At 41.7% G+C, this 22,447-nt stretch overlaps 1 protein-coding gene across 3 annotated transcripts in view; it reads right to left on the bottom strand.

The window, feature by feature from the left end:
• LOC128686601 (zinc finger protein 385B) overlaps positions 1 to 6,007 on the bottom strand; it is a 113,149-nt gene extending 107,142 nt beyond the window's left edge. Inside the window, exons 1-2 of one of the 3 annotated variants that reach the window (XM_070088199.1) lie at positions 5,699 to 6,007; positions 2,417 to 2,512 (exon numbers count right to left, since the gene is read on the bottom strand). In XM_070088199.1, the coding sequence (XP_069944300.1) occupies positions 2,417 to 2,512; positions 5,699 to 5,707 (105 nt within the window). In that variant the 5' untranslated portion in view covers positions 5,708 to 6,007. Of the gene's footprint in view, positions 1 to 2,416; positions 2,513 to 5,692 lie in introns of all 3 variants that reach the window. The other 2 variants (XM_070088198.1, XM_070088200.1) reach the window with 2 other exon arrangements.
• Between the last annotated feature and the right edge of the window lie 16,440 nt (positions 6,008 to 22,447).

Below are 22,447 nucleotides of genomic sequence, written 5' to 3'. Positions count from 1 at the left end.
AGAACAAGTGACCTGAAGAGTGTCATCATGGGCTTGGCCTCCCTAGTTTTGAAGGTTCTCATTATCCATCCTGTCATTTTTCTAGCAGATGCGATTGATACAATGTTATGGTCCTTGAAGGTGAAATCCTCCGACATGATCACTCCCAGGTCTTTGACGTTGGTGTTTCGCTCTATTTTGTGGCCAGAATGTGTTTTGTACTCTGAAGATGATTTAATTTCCTCATGTTTACCATATCTGAGTAATTGAAATTTCTCATCGTTGAACTTCATATTTTTCTGCAGCCCACTGAAAGATTTGGTTGATGTCCGCCTGGAGCCTGGGTGCAATTTATGCATTGGAAATTTTGCCAGCTTTGAGTCTTATTATAAGCTAAGTCAATTTGATCAAATTCCTTGCTATTTTGCTGGAATGCCTTCATTCTCCTGAGAAAAAAAAAATGCCTATTCAACTATCAGAACAAAAAGTTGGTAATTTGGCCCATTTTACAACACTTGAAATAGTTTCTATTTAAAAACAGTCCAAAATAAACACTGCAGATATTCCAGGCACTAAAACATTTCTTCTGTTCATTAATAACATCGAAAAGCCTCTTTTATATTACACTTGCTTTCTATTTTGAATTCATCACAAAACAAAATATGAAGATCTACTCTAATTCCTGGATAATAAAATATAGTTAGGAATGATTGGTCATGGTTTATGGCATCCCAATAATTGAATTAGACCTAGTAAAAACCAAAAAAAAAAATGGGGAAGAGAGGTGGTGTAGAGGAGTCTTACTTGTCCTCAGGAAAAGAGGCAGAAATTTAACATTTCCACTACTTTGAGCCTAATTTCAAGCTACTTCCAATCCTGAAACCAATCAAAATCAACTATTTCAGTAGTATATCTTCTATCAGACGATTCCAAGAGAAAAAATCCTAGGAAACGCCTCGCGCTGCTCTTCTCTGTCGTGCACCGAGTGGGGCAATTTTTCTTTTTTCAGTACTGTGCACTCACTTCACAGACCCATTCTCTCATATTTAGGCTAAAATTTATTGCTCACAGCTTATCTGAGTTAGCTGAACTCAAAGCATAGATCTATACTAGGACCCTGGTATCAATGACAGATCTACACGACAGACAGTGAACAGGTTCTGTTCATACTTTTAAGGTTCATTTGAAATTACATTTTTTTTTTCCTAGAGCTTATAAACCTGATGATCATACTTTCACTCCTTAATATAAACTAGTGTTTTGTATCATATTACTGATTTGGTACGTAAGCACTTGTGAAATTTTTTAAAAGTACAGGTGGTCAAGAATTATAGTCGCAAACTTTTTTATTAATTTTTATTACTGTATTTCTCCTACTCAAAAACACTATAAAAGGTTTTCTGCAAAGATTTCTCCAACAGCACCAGGTTCAATCAGTCTGAAAGGATGTAGAAACATTCCTGAGCACATACTTACTTACTTAATCTGTACTGTACCATCATTCATGGTGCTCTGCTTTGAGAGGTTTCGTAAGTCACTCATTTTCCTGGGCTTTGTTTCGTCTACCTGCCTTATTGTATTCTATGAATGACATCATCTGACAATTATTTTAATTCTCTTGCTAATTCCTTATATTCCATATAATTTTGTATTCTGTCAACAGTGCTGTGCTCGTTGAGTTCATTCTTCCCATATCTAGGCAGTTGAAATTTGTGTACAGAGCATTTTTATTTTTATTTGCCCACTGGAAATCTTTGTTGACATCTAATTTGCTCCATTATTTGTCTGTGTATTCTAATAAGGTGACTTCCACATATATTTTGGCCCCAAACACAAGATACAAAACTGTGGTTAGTATTTTTTATCTATAAATGCCTATGAAAATGAGAAACAGTAATGGTGCTACGACTCTTAGGGGACTATACTGACTTCTTGCTTTGCCAAGACTTAAAAAAAAAAAAACTTAGCCCTTCAGTATTTTATATTTTAATCAATGGTGCTATATGACCCCTAGGGGTCATGTAACACCTGGGAAATATGGGGCATTTAGGTTTGATCCTAAGGGACAATAATCCAGCTACTTGGATCAAGAGATCCTTACCTGGCATCAAAACATCTTCCCTCTCACCTGTAAGGGGTAATCCACCAGTAAAAAAGTTTTTGTCTGTCTCATAAACATCAGTAAGCTTTGACTACACTGCTGCAAATCCAAAGGACTGATTATGACTAAAACCAAGATTTACAATATTAAATGTGACCTCTGACATGGTCGAAGAGTTTGTCTTTATTAACAGGCCTTTACTGTGTCAGACTGCCCTGAAAACCCTTCATCTGCCTGATTATAGATGCAAGTGGCCAACAAGACCAGTCATCATAACCTACCAGAAACCTTTTTCAATTTAAATCTAAAAAGGGTAAATAAGATGAATGTACTAACCTGATGTCCAATATAGGTTTGAATCATTACATTATCCTCTATAGCTTGGTGAACTGTATTTGTCACAGAATATGTGAACTGGGTGGTGCACACACCCTGTTGACAAAAAAAAAAAAATCAATTTAGCAAAATAAAATTTTTGAGGAGTAAATTATATAATAATTAGATTGTATTCTTAAGGTAAATCATTTTTTTTTGTAATTTTAAATAACTAAAGGGGTGTAGGTGGGGAAAGAGCAAATCTTCAGGCAATCCAATCAAATCTATGATACCTTCTTGATATAGCATTGCAGTAAAAATATAAAACCTCTCCCTATTCTGAAGCTTCATTAAAGAACAGTGCTCCTTAATTTTCATTTCATACTTATTTGTGTTATTACAGGTCTTGCCAAGATTAAGTTATACATTCCAGTGTTTTATAACTAAAATGTATTTCATGCTGCACTGCTAAAAATGGGAACTGTAAAAATTATGTTCACTTTCCCTTATACAATTTTATTTTGATTCCTAACCCCTTTCAAATAACTGAAGCGAAGTATTATGGACACTGGTTTCAACTGATTCATTATCTGCCATTTTTTCCTTTGTTTTTTTTTTTCAGGCACCTGGAGGTAATAATTGTAGAATGAAAAATAAGAGTTCATAATAAAAAATTTAAACTTTCAATGCAATTAGAAATATCCACTACATATGATAACTGTACTTGTGTGTACCTGTACCTAAATTAATAACTTGCACCATGGAAGTAGGATGTGGGTTGCACTGAAGAGTAAACATAATTGTATATGCTGATGTACTTTTGGCTGACACAAATAAGCATTTATAAAAAACGAAAATAAAATTATATTAAGAGTTAAAATTAATAAATATTGGAGGTATGTAATGTACTTTAAACTGCCAAGCTTCTTGCTTTTGTGTGGAATAATTTTGTTCAGTTTTGGTATCATTCCTTCAAGAATTTTCCAGGTGTAATTGTAATGTAGGTTAAGAGATGGCATGAAATGCCAACAAATGTGAAATAAGACATGCAGTGTATGGGATATTTTATTGACGAAATGTTTTCCCACAAAAGGGTTTCTCAAGTAGTTCCCTGTAAGACTGAAGGAGCAAAACATTCCCTCAAAATATCCTAATGCTGCAAACATTGTATTTCACAAGATTATAATGCATATTTCTCTGTACATTTCTCAGTTCTTCACTTTTACCTACCTTGAAAAAGGTGATTAGTATACACCAATGTTCCAGCCTGAAGAAAATAAGTGACTTCAAATGTATAATTATGTAGATTTAACCTAGGAAGGATCTGGGAGTGATAATGTCAGGACCTCGCCTTCAAAGACCTCAACAATGTATCTACCTCATCTGCTAGGAAAATGATAGGATGGATAATGAGAGCCTTCAAAACTAGGGACGCCAAGCCCATGATGATTCTCTTCAAATCGCTTGTGCTCTCTAGGCTGGAATACTGCTGTACACTAACTGCTACCTTCAAGGCAGGCGAAATTGCTGACCTGGAGTGTACAAATAACTTTCACGGCACATATAAGCACGATAAGGCACCTAAATTACTGGGAACGGTTAAGGTCTTTGATCTGTATTCCCTGGAATGCAGGTGAGAGATGCATGATAATATACACTTGAAAGGTCCTGGAGGGATTGGTACCAAACCTGCACACGAAAATCACTCCCTATGAAAGCAAGAGACTCGGCAGGAGATGCAACATTCCCCCAATGAAAAGCAGGGGCCCAACGAGTACGTTGAGAGAGAACACAATAAGTGTCCGGGGTCCAAAACTGTTCAACAGCCTCCCAGCCTACATGGGGAATTACCAATAGACCCCTGGCTGTCTTTAAGAAGGCACTGGACAGGCACCTAAAGTCAGTACCTGACCAACCGGGCTGTGATTCGTATGTCAGCTTGCATGCAGCCAGTAGTAACAGCCTGGTTGATTAGACCCTGATCCACCGTAAGGCCTGGTCTCAGACCGAACCATGGGGGCGTTGACCCCCAAAACCCTCTCCAGGTAAACTACAGGTAGGATATCTTAACAGTCAAACACTGTCTTTTTTCCATTGTTGTCTTGTAGTGTGTGAAATTTATGCACATATTTATGCAGTTAAAAATGGCATTAATGATTTTTGCAATTTTTTTTTGAGAAAGCAGGAAAAAAGTTATAGGGTAAAGCATTACACAAGACTTCTGTATATGCAATAAATGCATCAGGTAATAAATGCTGGTGTAGTAAAGCATGATTCAAGAGGGGTAATGGGAGGTAATAAAATTCCCCCATCCAAGGAATGAGGATAGGTTTAGTTCCCTGGATCAAGAGCCCCTCATCCACAGCTAACTTCCCTGATGGGAAGGACCTCTGTAGCAAGAACCAGTAGACCTGTTTTTTATGTTATGGGAGATGGTCTATATTTATATTTGTGCCATTAGTTTATTTTTTTCCTGCTTGTACAAACATCATGGAATAAGCATTTATTAAGAAATTGTTAACTGGAAAGATATTAATGAAAATACGTTAAACTGGGTTATACGTATTGTTTGGCTACGTTACGTTTAGCTAAAGTTATGGTTCGTGAAGGTTACGTTTGGTTACGTTTAGGTAAGGTTACGTTGGGTTACGTCACGTTAGGTTACGTTGGGTTACGTCACTTTAGGTTACGTTATGTTAGAGAATGTTTAGTTACGCTAGGTTACGCTATGTTAGAGAATGCTTAGTTACGCTAGGTTACGTTTAAAGTCGCGTTGTTACTTTTAGTTAACGTTACATTAGATTACGTTTAATTACCGTAACATTGGTTACGTTAACTTATCGTTACGTTCAGTTACGGTTACGTCACGTTAAGGTTACATCACGTTGCGTTTAGTTATGGTTACGTTTGGCTACGATTAGCTAGGTTGCGGTAAGTTATCCTGGAAGCATTTATCCGTATTTATTTACAAAGAGCCAAGAACAAGAGCCTCTGCCATACCAAAATTAATGTAATAATCCCCCCCCCCCCCTGTATCTCCCAAAAATAACAATTTGAACAAATAGAAATTATTTATTCCTTGATATACATACGTTATTAGTGTTGTAAAATATAAAAATAATATTAGGGCTGATAAAGCCACTCATGAAAAGTTTCCTTTAAATAAATGCACTTAACTATACACAAGTGTCCTTTTCTACACAAAATAATGAGTTCCAACGAGTTGTTGTTGTTGGTAGTACCAAAAATTTTTAATAACACGTTTGTGAAGGTATACGGTTTAACAGCTGAATTTACCTGTACCTCATCCATAATGACTTGTGTCCTCAGCAGCAGCTGCAGTAAACTGTTAACACTTTACAGGAGGAGGAGCAGCAGCAGCAGCACTTCACGTGGTGGTGGTGAGTGAAGTGAGGTGCAACAGCCGTACCTTACGTGGTGATGGTCCAGGGTGAAGCAGCAGCAGCAACCTGGTGATGATGGCTGACACGGAGTAACAGCTGCACCTCACGTGATGGTGGAGAGCGAGTTACTGGTAAGTTATAAGTGCGTGCACCACCTCCTGCCATCCCTGCTGCTGCTGCTGCTGCTGCTGCTGTCGTACACGTCCAGGACCAACCTCACCACCACTTGCCATATACACCCACCAAACAATATTTAACCTCTATACCACTACACCCAGTGTATACACCAGTGTTTCCACCACCTTATTGTACATACTGTACCATAGTTGAAACAATGAACAAGTATAAGACTTTTTTGGGTCGGTAATAAGGAGGGAAATATTATAATTGAGGTGTTCCCTGGCAGTACTTGGTATCTGGACGCCGAAGTGTCGAGAAAATTTATTTACACAAATGTAAAATATTTCAGAATTATTTGGCAGCAATATTAAATTATTCATAACTGTGAAAGTCCATATGCACATTTCAAGAAAGAGCTGACTGGATATATTTTATTAATTAAAAGGTACTAGCCCTGTTTTACAGCTCTGAAATATTGATGAGAAAAAAATTAATAACTTAATATAAAACTTCAACTGTAAAGATCATAGAACCTGGAGAACAGGAAACAATCAGGTTTGATCCAAGGAAGGGAAGGACAGGTTCACTTCTTTGGATCAGTAACCCTTTGATGGGTCCCGAGACTGAGATAAAACACTGTATGCTTTTAAGTTCATTCAGGTTAACATAAATACAATCACATAGATTATCATATATAACAAATGTGTAAAGAACCTAGAATAACCCAAAAAAAAAAGTCAGACAATGTGACTTATTTCCATCTCTGAAGAATAAAAGATTCTAGCATACGTATTATTTCTGTAATATCAGAATGAGCTTCGTGTTATACAGCGGGAACTCGACCCCTGCAGCCGGAAACAGGAGAGTACAACGCTTGGGGGGAGGGGGGTATGTAAGGTAATTAGAACAAGTCCAGCTCCTTGGATCAAGAGCCCGTCAACCAGCGTGAAGGAAGGTCCCTTGGGAAGGATGAAATATGATCTCACCTCTAAGATAGACCCGCCATGGCAGGAATAAACATGTCGTGTAGAGTTGCCACTCGTCATCACACTCATCTACACTACTCATGTATTTCCTTCCTAAACTGATGTAAATATATCAGTCAAGAAAAAAAGAAGTGTGCTATAATAATAGTACATCATAATGCATTATCATATAATAATTTTTCTATCTAAATTAACCTAGAAAATAATAAAAGGCTTAAGTTGGCTGTGGCTGGGATGACAAACCTTAAGAGGGAACACAAGTGAAGAACATTGACTCCTGAGAACCAGAACACAAGTGAAGAACATTGACTCCTGAGATCCAAAACACAAGTGAAGAACACTGACTCCTGAGATCCAGAACACAAGTGAAGAACACTGACTCCTGAGATCCAGAACACAAGTGAAGAACACTGAATCCTGAGAGCCAGAACACAAGAACATTGACTGGAGTTTACCTGGAGAGAGTTCCGGGGGTCAACGCCCCCGCGGCCCGGTCTGAGACCAGGCCTCCTGGTGGATCAGAGCCTGATCAACCAGGCTGTTGCTGCTGGCTGCACGCAAACCAACGTACGAGCCACAGCCCGGCTGATCCGGAACTGACTTTAGGTGCTTGTCCAGTGCCAGCTTGAAGACTGCCAGGGGTCTGTTGGTAATCCCCCTTATGTGTGCTGGGAGGCAGTTGAACAGTCTCGGGCCCCTGACACTTATTGTATGGTCTCTTAACGTGCTAGTGACACCCCTGCTTTTCATTGGGGGGATGGTGCATCGTCTGCCAAGTCTTTTGCTTTCGTAGTGAGTGATTTTCGTGTGCAAGTTCGGTACTAGTCCCTCTAGAATTTTCCAGGTGTATATAATCATGTATCTTTCCCTCCTGCGTTCCAGGGAATACAGGTTTAGGAACCTCAAGCGCTCCCAATAATTGAGGTGTTTTATCTCCGTTATGCGCGCCGTGAAAGTTCTCTGTACATTTTCTAGGTCGGCAATTTCACCTGCCTTGAAAGGTGCTGTTAGTGTGCAGCAATATTCCAGCCTAGATAGAACAAGTGACCTGAAGAGTGTCATCATGGGCTTGGCCTCCCTAGTTTTGAAGGTTCTCATTATCCATCCTGTCATTTTTCTAGCAGATGCGATTGATACAATGTTATGGTCCTTGAAGGTGAGATCCTCCGACATGATCACTCCCAGGTCTTTGACGTTGGTGTTTCGCTCTATTTTGTGGCCAGAATTTGTTTTGTACTCTGATGAAGATTTAATTTCCTCATGTTTACCATATCTGAGTAATTGAAATTTCTCATCGTTGAACTTCATATTGTTTTCTGCAGCCCACTGAAAGATTTGGTTGATGTCTGCCTGGAGCTTTGCAGTGTCTGCAATGGAAGACACTGTCATGCAGATTCGGGTGTCATCTGCAAAGGAAGACACGGTGCTGTGGCTGACATCCTTGTCTATGTCGGATATAAGGATGAGGAACAAGATGGGAGCGAGTACTGTGCCTTGTGGAACAGAGCTTTTCACCGTAGCTGCCTCGGACTTTACTCTGTTGACGACTACTCTCTGTGTTCTGTTAGTGAGGAAATTATAGATCCATCGACCGACTTTTCCTGTTATTCCTTTAGCACGCATTTTGTGCGCTATTACGCCATGGTCACACTTGTCGAAGGCTTTTGCAAAGTCTGTATATATTACATCTGCATTCTTTTTGTCTTCTAGTGCATTTAGGACCTTGTCGTAGTGGTCCAATAGTTGAGACAGACAGGAGCGACCTGTTCTAAACCCATGTTGCCCTGGGTTGTGTAACTGATGGGTTTCTAGATGCGTGGTGATCTTGCTTCTTAGGACCCTTTCAAAGATTTTTATGATATGGGATGTTAGTGCTATTGGTCTGTAGTTCTTTGCTGTTGCTTTACTGCCCCCTTTGTGGAGTGGGGCTATGTCTGTTGTTTTTAGTAACTGTGGGACGACCCCCGTGTCCATGCTCCCTCTCCATAGGATGGAAAAGGCTCGTGATAGGGGCTTCTTGCAGTTCTTGATGAACACAGAGTTCCATGAGTCTGGCCCTGGGGCAGAGTGCATGGGCATGTCATTTATCGCCTGTTCGAAGTCATTTGGCGTCAGGATAACATCGGATAGGCTTGTGTTAATCAAATTTTGTGGCTCTCTCATAAAAAATTCATTTTGATCTTCGACTCTCAGTCTGGTTAGCGGCTTGCTAAAAACTGAGTCATATTGGGACTTGAGTAGCTCACTCATTTCCTTGCTGTCATCTGTGTAGGACCCATCTTGTTTAAGTAGGGGCCCAATACTGGACGTTGTTCTCGATTTTGATTTGGCATAGGAGAAGAAATACTTTGGGTTTCTTTCGATTTCATTTATGGCTTTTAGTTCTTCCCGCGATTCCTGACTCCTAAAGGATTCTTTTAGCTTAAGTTCGATGCTTGCTATTTCTCTGACCAGTGTCTCCCTACGCATTTCAGATATATTGACCTCTTTTAGCGGCTCTGTTATTCTTTTCCGTCGCCTGTAAAGGGAGCGCCTGTCTCTTTCTGTTTTACATCTACTCCTCCTTTTTCTTAGAGGAATAAGCCTTGTGCATACATCGAGTGCCACCGAGTTAATCTGTTCTAGGCATAGGTTGGGGTCTGTGTTGCTTAGTATATCTTCCCAGCTTATATCGGTTAGGACTTGGTTTACTTGGTCCCACTTTATGTTTTTATTATTGAAGTTGAATTTGGTGAATGCTCCCTCGTGACTAATCTCATTATGGCGGTCTGGGGCTCCGCGCATACATGACTGAACCTCAATTATGTTGTGATCTGAGTATATTGTTTTTGATATGGTGATATTTCTTATCAGATCATCATTGTTAGTGAAGATGAGCTCTAGTGTATTCTCCAGTCTAGTAGGCTCTATTATTTGCTGGTTTAAATTGAATTTTGTGCAGAGATTTAAAAGCTCGCGTGAGTGTGAGTTTTCATCAGAGCTGCCTCCTGGTGTTATTACTGCAACAATATTATTTGCTATATTCCTCCATTTTAGGTGCCTTAAGTTGAAATCCCCCAGGAGCAAGATGTTGGGTGCAGGAGCTGGAAGGTTTTCCAGACAGTGGTCAATTTTTAACAGCTGTTCCTGGAATTGCTGGGATGTTGCATCCGGAGGCTTGTAGACTGTCACAATGACTAGGTTTTGGTTCTCGACCTTTACTGCTAAAACTTCCACTACATCATTTGAGGCATTTAGCAGTTCTGTGCAAACAAGTGACTCTGCAATGTACAGGCCAACCCCCCCCTTTTGCCTGTTCACTCTGTCACATCTGTATAGGTTGTAACCTGGGATCCATATTTCGTTGTCCAAGTGATCCTTTATGTGGGTCTCAGTGAAAGCCGCGAACATTGCCTTTGCCTCTGCAAGCAGTCCACGGATGAAAGGTATTTTGTTGTTTGTTGCTGGCTTTAGACCCTGTATATTTGCAAAGAAGAATGTTATCGGACTGGTGGTATTGTTGGTACTGGGGGGGGATTTTTTTTCCGGCATTAGTATCTGTATCTGTTGGTTTGGAGTGGAGGCCATCGACTGTGGTTCCACTCCAGGAATGACTGGATTTGGTGTACGATTTCTGCCATTTCCTGCCAGTTTTTTTTCCTTCCTGGCACTAAAAAACCTCTCCCTCTTGAGTGGCTGTGGCTACCCAGGTTTTCCCATGGCCTGGATGTTTTGTATCTTTTTGTCCCCTTTAGATGGTATGCCTGGCAATTTAAGTTATAGCACAGTCTTTCCTGTACTGAAGAGGTACACAGTTCAGGGTGAAAAAGCTTACAGGAAGGGAGTTTGCATTTTCCTGTTGTCATATGGGCATGGCATTTCCTAGGGTGGTCATAGTTGCACGTTCCATCTGTTTTTCCAGATTTCCCATGCCAGCAGATACCGAGTGCATAGTATGTGCACAGGCTTGGTTTCCGTTTGCCTTGGGTTTCTGTGACTGTATTCCCTGTTGGTGCATGTTTCCCTGTCTTACTTCTATCCTCCCTAGCACCAACAATGGAGCTCCCACCAGTTGTTTTTGGTAATTTATCCTCACTATTGCTATTGGAGTCCTCTTGTTTGCTATTTCCTGCGGTATTTCTAGTTTGCAATATTGGTTTTATCTTATCTTTGACTACACTTGTTTCCCTACTATGGCTCCTGTCCCCTATGAGGTCATTTATATGTATTCCTTCCTGCGTATAATTCCCGACTACCTGGACAAAATCTCCAGCTTCACCATTACTGTCTCCCAGGACAGCATCTCCAGCTTCCCCATTACTGTCTCCCAGGACAGTATCTCCAGCTTCACCATTACTGTCTCCCAGGACAGCACCTCTAGCTTCACCATTACTGTCTCCCAGGACAGCACCTCCAGCTTCCCCATTACTGTCTCCCAGGACAGCACTATCAGCCCCCCATTTACTGACTACCAGGACATCATCTCCAGCCTTACAGTTTCTGACTACATGGCCAGTATCAAGGGCAGTACCATTCAGCCCGGACTTTTTATGTTCCCATCTGTTGTAGAAAGCTTCCAGGTTTTCTATGAAAGCAGCTTTGATGTTGACCTCTTTTAATACCCTTGTGATTTTAGTCCACAGATTTATCTCATTTGGGCATACCCAAAAACACTTCCCTGTTTTAATACTGCTTGTAGCTAGTTCTTGGATATCTGCACAAGGGGCGTGACACCAATTTCCACAGAAATGACAATTTATGCATGTGGAAGCCCGTTTGTTTGACTGACCACAGACTACACACAGCTTCATAATGATTTGAATGGTTGATTTACTGCAATTCTACTAGCAACCTCTTGAATATTCTATTAATAACCTGCTAGGTGGTGCACAACGAAACCGTTTGAAACCAGTCCAGGGTTCGGACCAGTCAAGGGTTCGGACCAGTCTATCTGATCTGATCAGTGGGTCACTTATTTAAACCATACTGGTCGGTGATTTGAGCTAACACATGAAGGATCTACTGGAAATTATCTACCCGAGTAATATGTGATTTGATTGATACAAAAGTATAACTTGCGTGTTGAAGAGCCGGTGACTGCTGGCACTCCTACAATGACGAACGGTCGAGCCTCCACCCTTGTTTATCAATCGCTGTATCTAGCTTCTCTATTTTTTTTTTTCTCCACCACAATAAATGCTATATTATCACTATAGTTGACTGGTGCAAATTTTGGAGGAAGGACGCTTTTTCTGTAGTAATAATTGCTACTCGTTGTGTATATTGCGACCGCTGGTAACTACAGGTTATATGAAATTCACAGTAACGTCTCGTATTTCAAGAAAAAGAAACTAATGAAAGTCACTCCACTCCACTAAGGTACCATTATAATACTGGTTAGATGCTACTACAACACTGTATTCTGCTATTCACTGGTATCACTAGATTATATGCGAGTACACTAGCAAGCCAGGAAGATTATTAAAAACAGCTGACCTGTGGTAAGTTCCTGGCGACTTCTGGCACCAGCCTCTATAGGCTTATCACTTCATTTACAAATTCACCTGTTTTCAAATGACACTTTAGCCAGAACACAGTGAAGAACACTGACTCCTGAGAACCAGAATACAAGTGAAGGACACTGACTCCTGAGAGCCAGAACACAAGTGAAGAACATTGACTTCTGAGAGCCAGAACACAAGTGAAGAACACTGACACCTGAGAACCAGAACACAAGAACATTGACTCCTGAGAGCCAGAACACAAGTGAAGAACATTGACTTCTGAGAGCCAGAACACAAGTGAAGAACACTGACTCCTGAGAGCCAGAACACAAGTGAAGAACATTGACTTCTGAGAGCCAGAACACAAGTGAAGAACATTGACTCCTGAGAGCCAAAACACAAGTGAAGAACATTGACTCCTGAGAGCCAGAACACAAGTATGGAAAATTTTCTAAGGTGCTTACCTGTATGTACCTCAACATTATATACATAACAGTAATCTCATTGGGAGACAATCATATTGTTTACCGTAGTCACTCCGTGTAGACATGTGAGAAAACTTAACCACCCCTGGTCGCGCCAAGTGGTCCCCTCGACCTCACAATCTTATCCATATCTATCCGAGACCAGTATGGATTGGATAGCACCCACAAGTACGGTGCTACTAATTAATTGTGGACTGTATAGATTATATTAGTTTAGCTGAATGAAGGGGGGGGGGGTAGGATACACCTGGATACATCCATCAAGGAAAACATTTGTACATAATCCCACCACTTACCAGATGTTCTCTGGTGGTCACTTGATGTAGCTGGATCACTCATAACCTATCTAATTACAACATAACACAACTGGCCAGCATAAGTTTGTTATAACTAGAAGGGTTACTTAACCGTGGGTGATTGATACTCCTTATTTCTTCCATTCACCATCTCAGTTTCGATGTCCTGCTACACCGACACGGTTCTCATTCCGGCAGGACGAGGTATCCGTTGGTTTGTCCCGGTTAGAAGTCGTGATTCCATAAATCTCCATTATCCCCGGTACGAGAGTCACACGTTCACTCGGAGCAGGGCGCTCTATTTCACATCCCGCTTTCTCTTAACTCAATGTTATTATCACTGATTACATTACCATTCACAAGACGATTTAACGTCTCATAACTATTATACAAATTAGAGGTCACTCCATTAAGATCTGAGGCCGATGAGCGAGGATTAACACACGGGTATGTCCCCTGGACACACACCCTGGCCGTGCACCTGCCACCCGGTCCTACTCTTATCACCCATTTTACCACTCTATTACCGTGGTCCCGTAAATCACGTTCCCTCACTCTCCACCAGGAACAGTTACGACACTTCTTATTATGAAATGAGGCCTATATTAATCCTTAGGCCGCCGTGAATGCCAATTTCGTGGTTCCATGCTTTCTCAGCTTCCTCAACACATTCAAAACAATCCGCGCCTCTCCCCCCCCCGCACATCCGCGCATGCGCAAAGGGAACTCTTGGTTCTACTCTTATTTTCAAATACATTTTTGACCCATATAGACACATTAAACACCTATTAGGCACTATAGTTTCGGAAAATTAAAAAATTTTCCACAACAAGTGAAGAACACTGACTCCTGAGAGCCAGAACATAAGTGAAGAACATTGACTCCTGAGAGCCAGAACACAAGTGAAGAACATTGACTCCTGAGAGTCAGAACACAAGTGAAGAACATTGACTCCTGAGAGCCAGAACACAAGTGAAGAACATTGACTCCTGAGAGCCAGAACACAAGTGAAGAACATTGACTCCTGATAGCCAGAACACAAGTGAAGAACATTGACTCCTGAGAGCCAGAACACAAGTGAAGAACATTGACCCCTGATAGCCAGAACACAAGTGAAGAACATTGACTCCTGAGAGCCAGAACACAAGTGAAGAATACTGACTTCTGAGAGCCAGAACATAAGTGAAGAACACTGACTTCTGAGAGCCAGAACACAAGTGAAGAACATTGACTCCTGAGAGCCAGAGACAGTGACTATTCAAGTATAGGTATTATACATAAATACTTACATAAAATTATCATACATATCAGCATATGTATAGATTGATTACCTAGGATAAACCCAAAAAATGAACACTGCTAAACCAATAGTAGAAAGTCCCCCATGAATTATAAGTAAGTTTATTCAAGTATACACAAAAACTGTTATATAGATTATAATACAAAGCAGCATATGTGTAAAGTACCTAGGATAACCCAAAAAAGCCAGACAGTGTGACTTATTTCCATTGGGATCCTTTAATGGACAAACAGCATGAATAATAATACCGTTCGTAGCTGCTCCTGTCCCCCCCACCCCGGCCTGTTCCTCCCCACCATGGCCCCGGGGTCCGCCCCTGTCCACCATGGCCTCCCTTCTACCCCTGCCAACAACGGCCTCCCAGCCCGAATCAGCCCATAATGGCATCCCCGGTCCGGCCCGCCCCTGCCGACTAGGGCCTCCCTCCCTCCCCTGTCAACACTGGTCCCCTGGCTCGCCGGTGCCAAGATTCCCTCACCCCCCCCCCACCCGCCTTATATAGACCCCTATTTATTTATTTATTTATTACAATTTGAGCACACATACAGAGGTACAAAAAAAATACAGATAAGAGCAGCATGCCAAAGCCACTTATACTATGCATAGCATTACGGGCTGGCTTAAAATTAACTTAAGATTAACTAAGCAATGATGAAATCAGTGATAAAACATTAATGTAAACAGATTACTATAAAGCACAAGTGAGTATTACAAAGACAGGTCGTATGGAGAATTCTGTTAAGATAAGATTTCGTTCGGATTTTTAACCTCGGAGGGTTAGCCACCCAGGATAACCCAAGAAAGTCAGTGCGTCATCGAGGACTGTCTAACTTATTTCCATTGGGGTCCTTAATCTTGTCCCCCAGGATGCGACCCACACCAGTCGACTAACACCCAGGTACCTATTTGCTGCTAGGTGAACAGGACAACAGGTGTAAGGAAACGTGTCGAAATGTTTCCACCCGCCGGGAATCGAACCCGGGCCCTCCGTGTGTGAAGCGGGAGCTTTAGCCACAAGGCCACCGGGCCTGGCCTGGTAGTTTATTTAAAAAAATAGTAAAGTTAGATTGGGTTTTAGGTTTAACATTTATGTGATATAATTGTGAGAAACATTTAAGATATACAATTTATATGGTTCAGTTATTCAGTATTTATTTGGTTTTGGGTGAGTAAGTGATCTTTGAGAAGAGACTTGAATTTATAAACAGGTAGTGTTTCTTTTATATTTACAGGTAATGAATTCCAGATTTTAGGGCCTTTTATGTGCATTGAGTTTTTGCATAGTGTGAGATGGACACGAGGAACATCAAAGAGTGATCTGTGCCTTGTGTTATGGTCATGTGTTCTGTTGAGGTTGGCAAGGAGATGTTTGAGGGGAGGGTTAATATCAGAGTTAAGTGTTCTATGTATGTAATAGGTGCAGTAATAAGTATGGATGTTTTGTATGGTGAGTAGGTTTAGTGTATTGAATATTGGTGGAGTGTGCTGCCTGTAGTGAGAATTTGTTATCATTCTAACTGCAGCCTTTTGTTGGGTAATTAGTGGTCTGAGATGGTTAATTGTTGTTGAGCCCCATGCACAAATTCCATAGGTGAGATAGGGGTAAATAAGAGAGTGATATAGGGCCAGGAGGGCTGACTGTGGAACATAGTACCGTATCTTCGAAAGTATGCCTACAGTCTTGGAATTTTTTTTAGAAATTTGTTGTATATGTGTATGAAATTTGAGTCTATTATCAAGGTGGATTCCTAAGAATTTTCCCTCTGTTAGCTTTGTGATAGGTGATCCGTTTATCATTATGTTAAGAGGGACATCTGTAGCTCTGTTACCAAACTGAATGAAGTAGGTTTTGTCAATGTTTAGTGTAAGTTTGTTAGTCCTCATCCAGGTAGATATTTTCTGTAATTCGGTATTTACAGTATTGGCACACAAAGTTTTTATTCAGGCACAGGTACACATAAATACAGTTACATAGATGGTCATACATAGCAGCATATGTGTAGATTATCTAGGATAACCCAAAAAAGTCAGCTTTGTAAATGGTCCAAATCGGACGGAAACGTAGTTATAAGCTTTTCTCTCCGGGAATCAAACCACACACCTCAGTGTATGAGATGAGTGTTACCAACCCAGATAAAGGACACCGGGCCGCGGGGGCGTTGACCCCCGGAACTCTCTCCAGGTAAACTCCAGGTTGTCCTTTCACCAGAAGAATCACCTCAGCAGTTCCAAGACCCGGTGCTATAAAGCTCATGTATGTAACAGAATTCCTGCAGAAAAAGTGTCAGCAGCTAGTGTTATAAAACTTGTCAGTGTGTCAATACACAGTATCTTAAAGGTTACCTCAGCTCCCTGGTACTACATTTGCTAATATACATTTGCTAATACATGTATACAGGGCCTTAAGCCATCCACCAACAACAAAATACCTTTTATCAGTGGACTTCTAGTGGAGTCTAATGCAATGTTTGCAGCCTTCACAGAGACTCACACAAAAGATCACTTTGACAGTGAAATTTGGATAAGTGGTTACAACCTTTTTAGATGGGACAGAAAAAACAGGCAACAAGGGGGGGTTGGCCTGTATGTCAAAGAGTCCCTTATCTGCACGGAGTTGCTGAACACCACAAATGAAGTAGTTGAAGTTCTATCAGTAAAGATCGAGAACCAAAACCTAGTCATTGTGGTTGTATACAAGCCACCAGATGCAACCTCCCAACAGTTCAAGGAACAGCTACTGAAAATCGATTACTGTTTGGAAAACCTTCCAGCTCCATCCCCAAACATCTTACTGCTTGGTGATTTCAACCTAAGGCATACAAAATGGAAGAATGTAGCAAATAATGTTATAGCTGAAACAATCCCCGGAGGTAGCGCAGATGAAAGGTCACACACACATGAGCTACTAAGTCTCTGCGAAAAACACACCTTAAGCCAGCAGATAGTGGAGCCAACAAGACTAGAAAACACACTTGACCTTATCTTCACAAATAATGAGGACCTGATAAGAGACATAAGAATATCAAAAACAACTAATTCCGATCACAATCTAATCGAAGTCCAGACGTACATGCATAGGGGTCCTGAACAGCAGAATGCATGTACCTGTGAAGGTGTCTTCACAAAATACAATTTCAACAACAAGAACATCAACTGGGACCAGGTAAACCATGTCCTAAACGAAACATGTTGGGAAGATGTCTTAAATGACATGGATCCAAACCAGTGCCTTGAAAGGATCAACTTCCTGGTAGCCGAAGCATGTTCTAGGCATATTCCCCTAAGAAAGAAGAAGAGCAGGAGTAAACTGGAGAGAAAAAGACGCTCCCTCTACAGAAGACGACGAAGAGTCACTGAGCTCCTCAGGAGTGCTAGAATATCTGATACACGAAAGGAGGCGCTGACCAGGGAAGTGGAAACTATCGAACTTAAGCTAAATGACTCTTACAGGAACCAGGAGAGGCAGGAGGAGCTTAAAGCTATTAGTGAAATTGAAAGAAATTCAAAATATTTCTTTTCATATGCCAAAAACAAGGCAAATACCACATCTAGTATCGGGCCCTTACTCAGACAGGATGGGACTTACACAGACGACAACAAGGAAATGAGTGAAATATTGAAATCCCAGTACGACTCTGTGTTTAGTGAACCACTAATCGGTCTGAGGATCGACGACCCAAATGATTTCTTCATGAATGAGCCTCAAAACTCCATAAATATATGCCAGATTTCCGACATTACCCTAACTCCTATAGATTTCGAAAAAGCCATTGACAACATGCCTATGCACTCAGCCCCGGGCCCAGACTCGTGGAACTCTGTTTTCATTAAGAACTGCAAGAAACCCCTCTCGCGTGCCCTAAGTACACTATGGAGGAGGAGCTTGGACATGGATGAAATTCCACAGTCACTTAAAACAACGGATATAGCCCCACTCCATAAAGGTGGCAGCAAAGCATTAGCTAAGAACTATAGACCAATAGCTCTGACGTCCCACATCATAAAAATCTTTGAAAGAGTGCTAAGAAGCAGGATTGCAAATCACCTGGATTCCCAAAATCTGCACAATCCAGGGCAACATGGGTTCAGGGCAGGTCGCTCCTGCCTCTCACAACTACTGGATCACTATGACATGGCCTTGGATGCACTGGAAGAAAATCAGAATGCAGATGTAATATACACAGACTTTGCAAAAGCATTTGACAAATGCGATCATGGCGTAATAGCCCATAAAATACGTGCTAAAGGAATAACTGGGAAAGTGGGGAGATGGATCTTCAACTTCTTAACAAATCGAACACAAAGAGTAGTGGTCAACAGAGTTAAATCGGAGGCTGCCATAGTGAAGAGCTCTGTTCCACAAGGCACAGTACTCGCCCCCATCTTATTCCTTATCCTCATATCAGACATAAACAGAGATATACACCACAGCACCGTATCATCCTTTGCGGATGATACTAGGATCTGCATGAGGCTGTCATCTGCTGAGGACGCGGTTAACCTCCAAGAAGATATAAACAAAGTTTTCCAGTGGGCAACGGTAAACAATATGATGTTCAATGAGGACAAATTCCAACTACTCCGTTATGGAAAACTGGAGGAGATAATAACTAGAACAGAGTATACTACTGACTCCGGCCATACAATAGAGCGGAAAAATAATGTAAGGGACCTGGGAGTAGTAATGTCTGAGGATCTCACTTTCAAGGATCACAACAGTGCCACGATCGCACGTGCAAAGAAAATGATAGGATGGATAATTAGAACTTTCAAAACGAGAGATGCCAAGCCCATGATGATCCTTTTCAAATCACTTGTTCTCTCTAGGCTGGAATACTGCTGTACATTAACATCTCCATACAAAGCAGGTGAAATCGCAGATCTAGAGAGTGTACAGAGATCCTTTACTGCACGTATAAGTTCTGTCAAGCACCTTTACTACTGGGAACGCTTGGAAGCACTTGACTTGTACTCGTTGGAACGCAGGAGGGAGAGATATATCATAATCTACACTTGGAAAATCTTGGAAGGAATGGTCCCAAATCTGCACACAGAAATCACTCCCTACGAAAGTAAAAGACTGGGCAGGCGATGCAAAATGCCACCAATAAAAAGTAGGGGCGCCATTGGTACACTAAGAGAAAACACCATAAGTGTCCGGGGCCCAAAACTGTTCAACAGCCTCCCATCAAGCATTATGGGAATTGCCAATAAACCCCTGGCTGCCTTCAAGAGAGAGCTGGACAGATACCTAAAGTCAGTGCCGGATCAGCCGGGCTGTGGCTCGTACGTCGGACTGCGTGCGGCCAGCAGTAACAGCCTAGTTGATCAGGCCCTGATCCATCGGGAGGCCTGGTCATGGACCGGGCCGCGGGGGCGTTGATCCCCGGAATAACCTCCAGGTAACCTCCAGGTAACATATATACTCAGCATCCTGGCTCAGTCATGCAGACTTGCGATCTTGGCTGCTAAATGCACATACTCTTCATCCTGTGAATGTAACTCCACTAATGGAAATATTGTGCAACATGTTACATATTACTGTAACATTGTATTCATATGAAATGCAGTGCATGCATTAATTACACCTAGTGCACTAAAGTTCATATTACTTAATAAAGAAGTTAATATTTTAAATTGAAATGTAATTTTCTAATACTTGACTATTGACTTGAAATGCATTGTGTGTGTACTCCAAATGTTTAATATTTACCATTGATTATTTCTGGATAATTAATTGTGTTTTCAACAATGTGTATAGATTTTCTGCCTGAACATATTACATACTCTGCTTCATATTATTTCCACACAATCAGGTACTAGCATTCATATAAAAAATTAGTTTTGTCATATATTCTGTGAATAATATGACTTTTTATCCATCACTATCCATCACCTCAATTACTGGGAGCGCTTAAAGTTCCTGAACTTGTATTCCATGGAATGCAGGCGGGAGAGATACATGGTTATATACACCTGGAAAATCCTAGAGGGACTAGTACCGAACTTGCACACGAAAATCACAAAATTTGATTAACACAAGCCTATCCGATGTTATCCTGACGCCAAATGACTTCGAACAGGCGATAAATGACATGCCCATGCACTCTGCCCCAGGGCCAGACTCATGGAACTCTGTGTTCATCAAGAACTGCAAGAAGCCCCTATCACGAGCCTTTTCCATCCTATGGAGAGGGAGCATGGACACGGGGGTCGTCCCACAGTTACTAAAAACAACAGACATAGCCCCACTCCACAAAGGGGGCAGTAAAGCAACAGCAAAGAACTACAGACCAATAGCACTAACATCCCATATCATAAAAATCTTTGAAAGGGTCCTAAGAAGCAAGATCACCACCCATCTAGAAACCCATCAGTTACACAACCCAGGGCAACATGGGTTTAGAACAGGTCGCTCCTGTCTGTCTCAACTATTGAATCACTACGACAAGGTCCTAAATGCACTAGAAGACAAAAAGAATGCAGATGTAATATATACAGACTTTGCAAAAGCCTTCGACAAGTATGACCATGGCGTAATAGCGCACAAAATGCGTGCTAAAGGCATAACAGGAAAAGTCGGTCGATGGATCTATAATTTCCTCACTAACAGAACACAGAGAGTAGTCGTCAACAGAGTAAAGTCCGAGGCAGCTACGGTGAAAAGCTCTGTTCCACAAGGCACAGTACTCGCTCCCATCTTGTTCCTCATCCTCATATCCGACATAGACAAGGATGTCAGCCACAGCACCGTGTCTTCCTTTGCAGATGACACCCGAATCTGCATGACAGTGTCTTCCATTGCAGACACTGCAAAGCTCCAGGCGGACATCAACCAAATCTTTCAGTGGGCTGCAGAAAACAATATGAAGTTCAACGATGAGAAATTTCAATTACTCAGATATGGTAAACATGAGGAAATTAAATCTTCATCAGAGTACAAAACAAATTCTGGCCACAAAATAGAGCGAAACACCAACGTCAAAGACCTGGGAGTGATCATGTCGGAGGATCTCACCTTCAAGGACCATAACATTGTATCAATCGCATCTGCTAGAAAAATGACAGGATGGATAATGAGAACCTTCAAAACTAGGGAGGCCAAGCCCATGATGACACTCTTCAGGTCACTTGTTCTATCTAGGCTGGAATATTGCTGCACACTAACAGCACCTTTCAAGGCAGGTGAAATTGCCGACCTAGAAAATGTACAGAGAACTTTCACGGCGCGCATAACGGAGATAAAACACCTCAATTATTGGGAGCGCTTGAGGTTCCTAAACCTGTATTCCCTGGAACGCAGGAGGGAGAGATACATGATTATATACACCTGGAAAATCCTAGAGGGACTAGTACCGAACTTGCACACGAAAATCACTCACTACGAAAGCAAAAGACTTGGCAGACGATGCACCATCCCCCCAATGAAAAGCAGGGGTGTCACTAGCACGTTAAGAGACCATACAATAAGTGTCAGGGGCCCGAGACTGTTCAACTGCCTCCCAGCACACATAAGGGGGATTACCAACAGACCCCTGGCAGTCTTCAAGCTGGCACTGGACAAGCACCTAAAGTCAGTTCCGGATCAGCCGGGCTGTGGCTCGTACGTTGGTTTGCGTGCAGCCAGCAGCAACAGCCTGGTTGATCAGGCTCTGATCCACCAGGAGGCCTGGTCACAGACCGGGCCGCGGGGGCGTTGACCCCCGGAACTCTCTCCAGGTAAACTCCAGGTAAACAACGAAAGCAAAAGACTTGGCAGACGATGCAACATCCCCCCAGTGAAAAGCAGGGGTGTCACTAGCACGTTAAGAGACCATACAATAAGTGTCAGGGGCCCGAGACTGTTCAACTGCCTCTCAGCATACATAAGGGGGATTACCAGTAGACCCCTGGCAGTCTTCAAGCTGGCACTGGACAAGCACCTAAAGTCGGTACCTGACCAGCCGGGCTGTGGCTCGTATGTTGGATTGCGTGCAAC

This window comes from Cherax quadricarinatus, chromosome 24, assembly GCF_038502225.1.
Source record: "Cherax quadricarinatus isolate ZL_2023a chromosome 24, ASM3850222v1, whole genome shotgun sequence".
Lineage (NCBI taxonomy): Eukaryota > Metazoa > Arthropoda > Malacostraca > Decapoda > Parastacidae > Cherax > Cherax quadricarinatus.
This window is presented reverse-complemented; position numbering and strand designations above follow the sequence as displayed.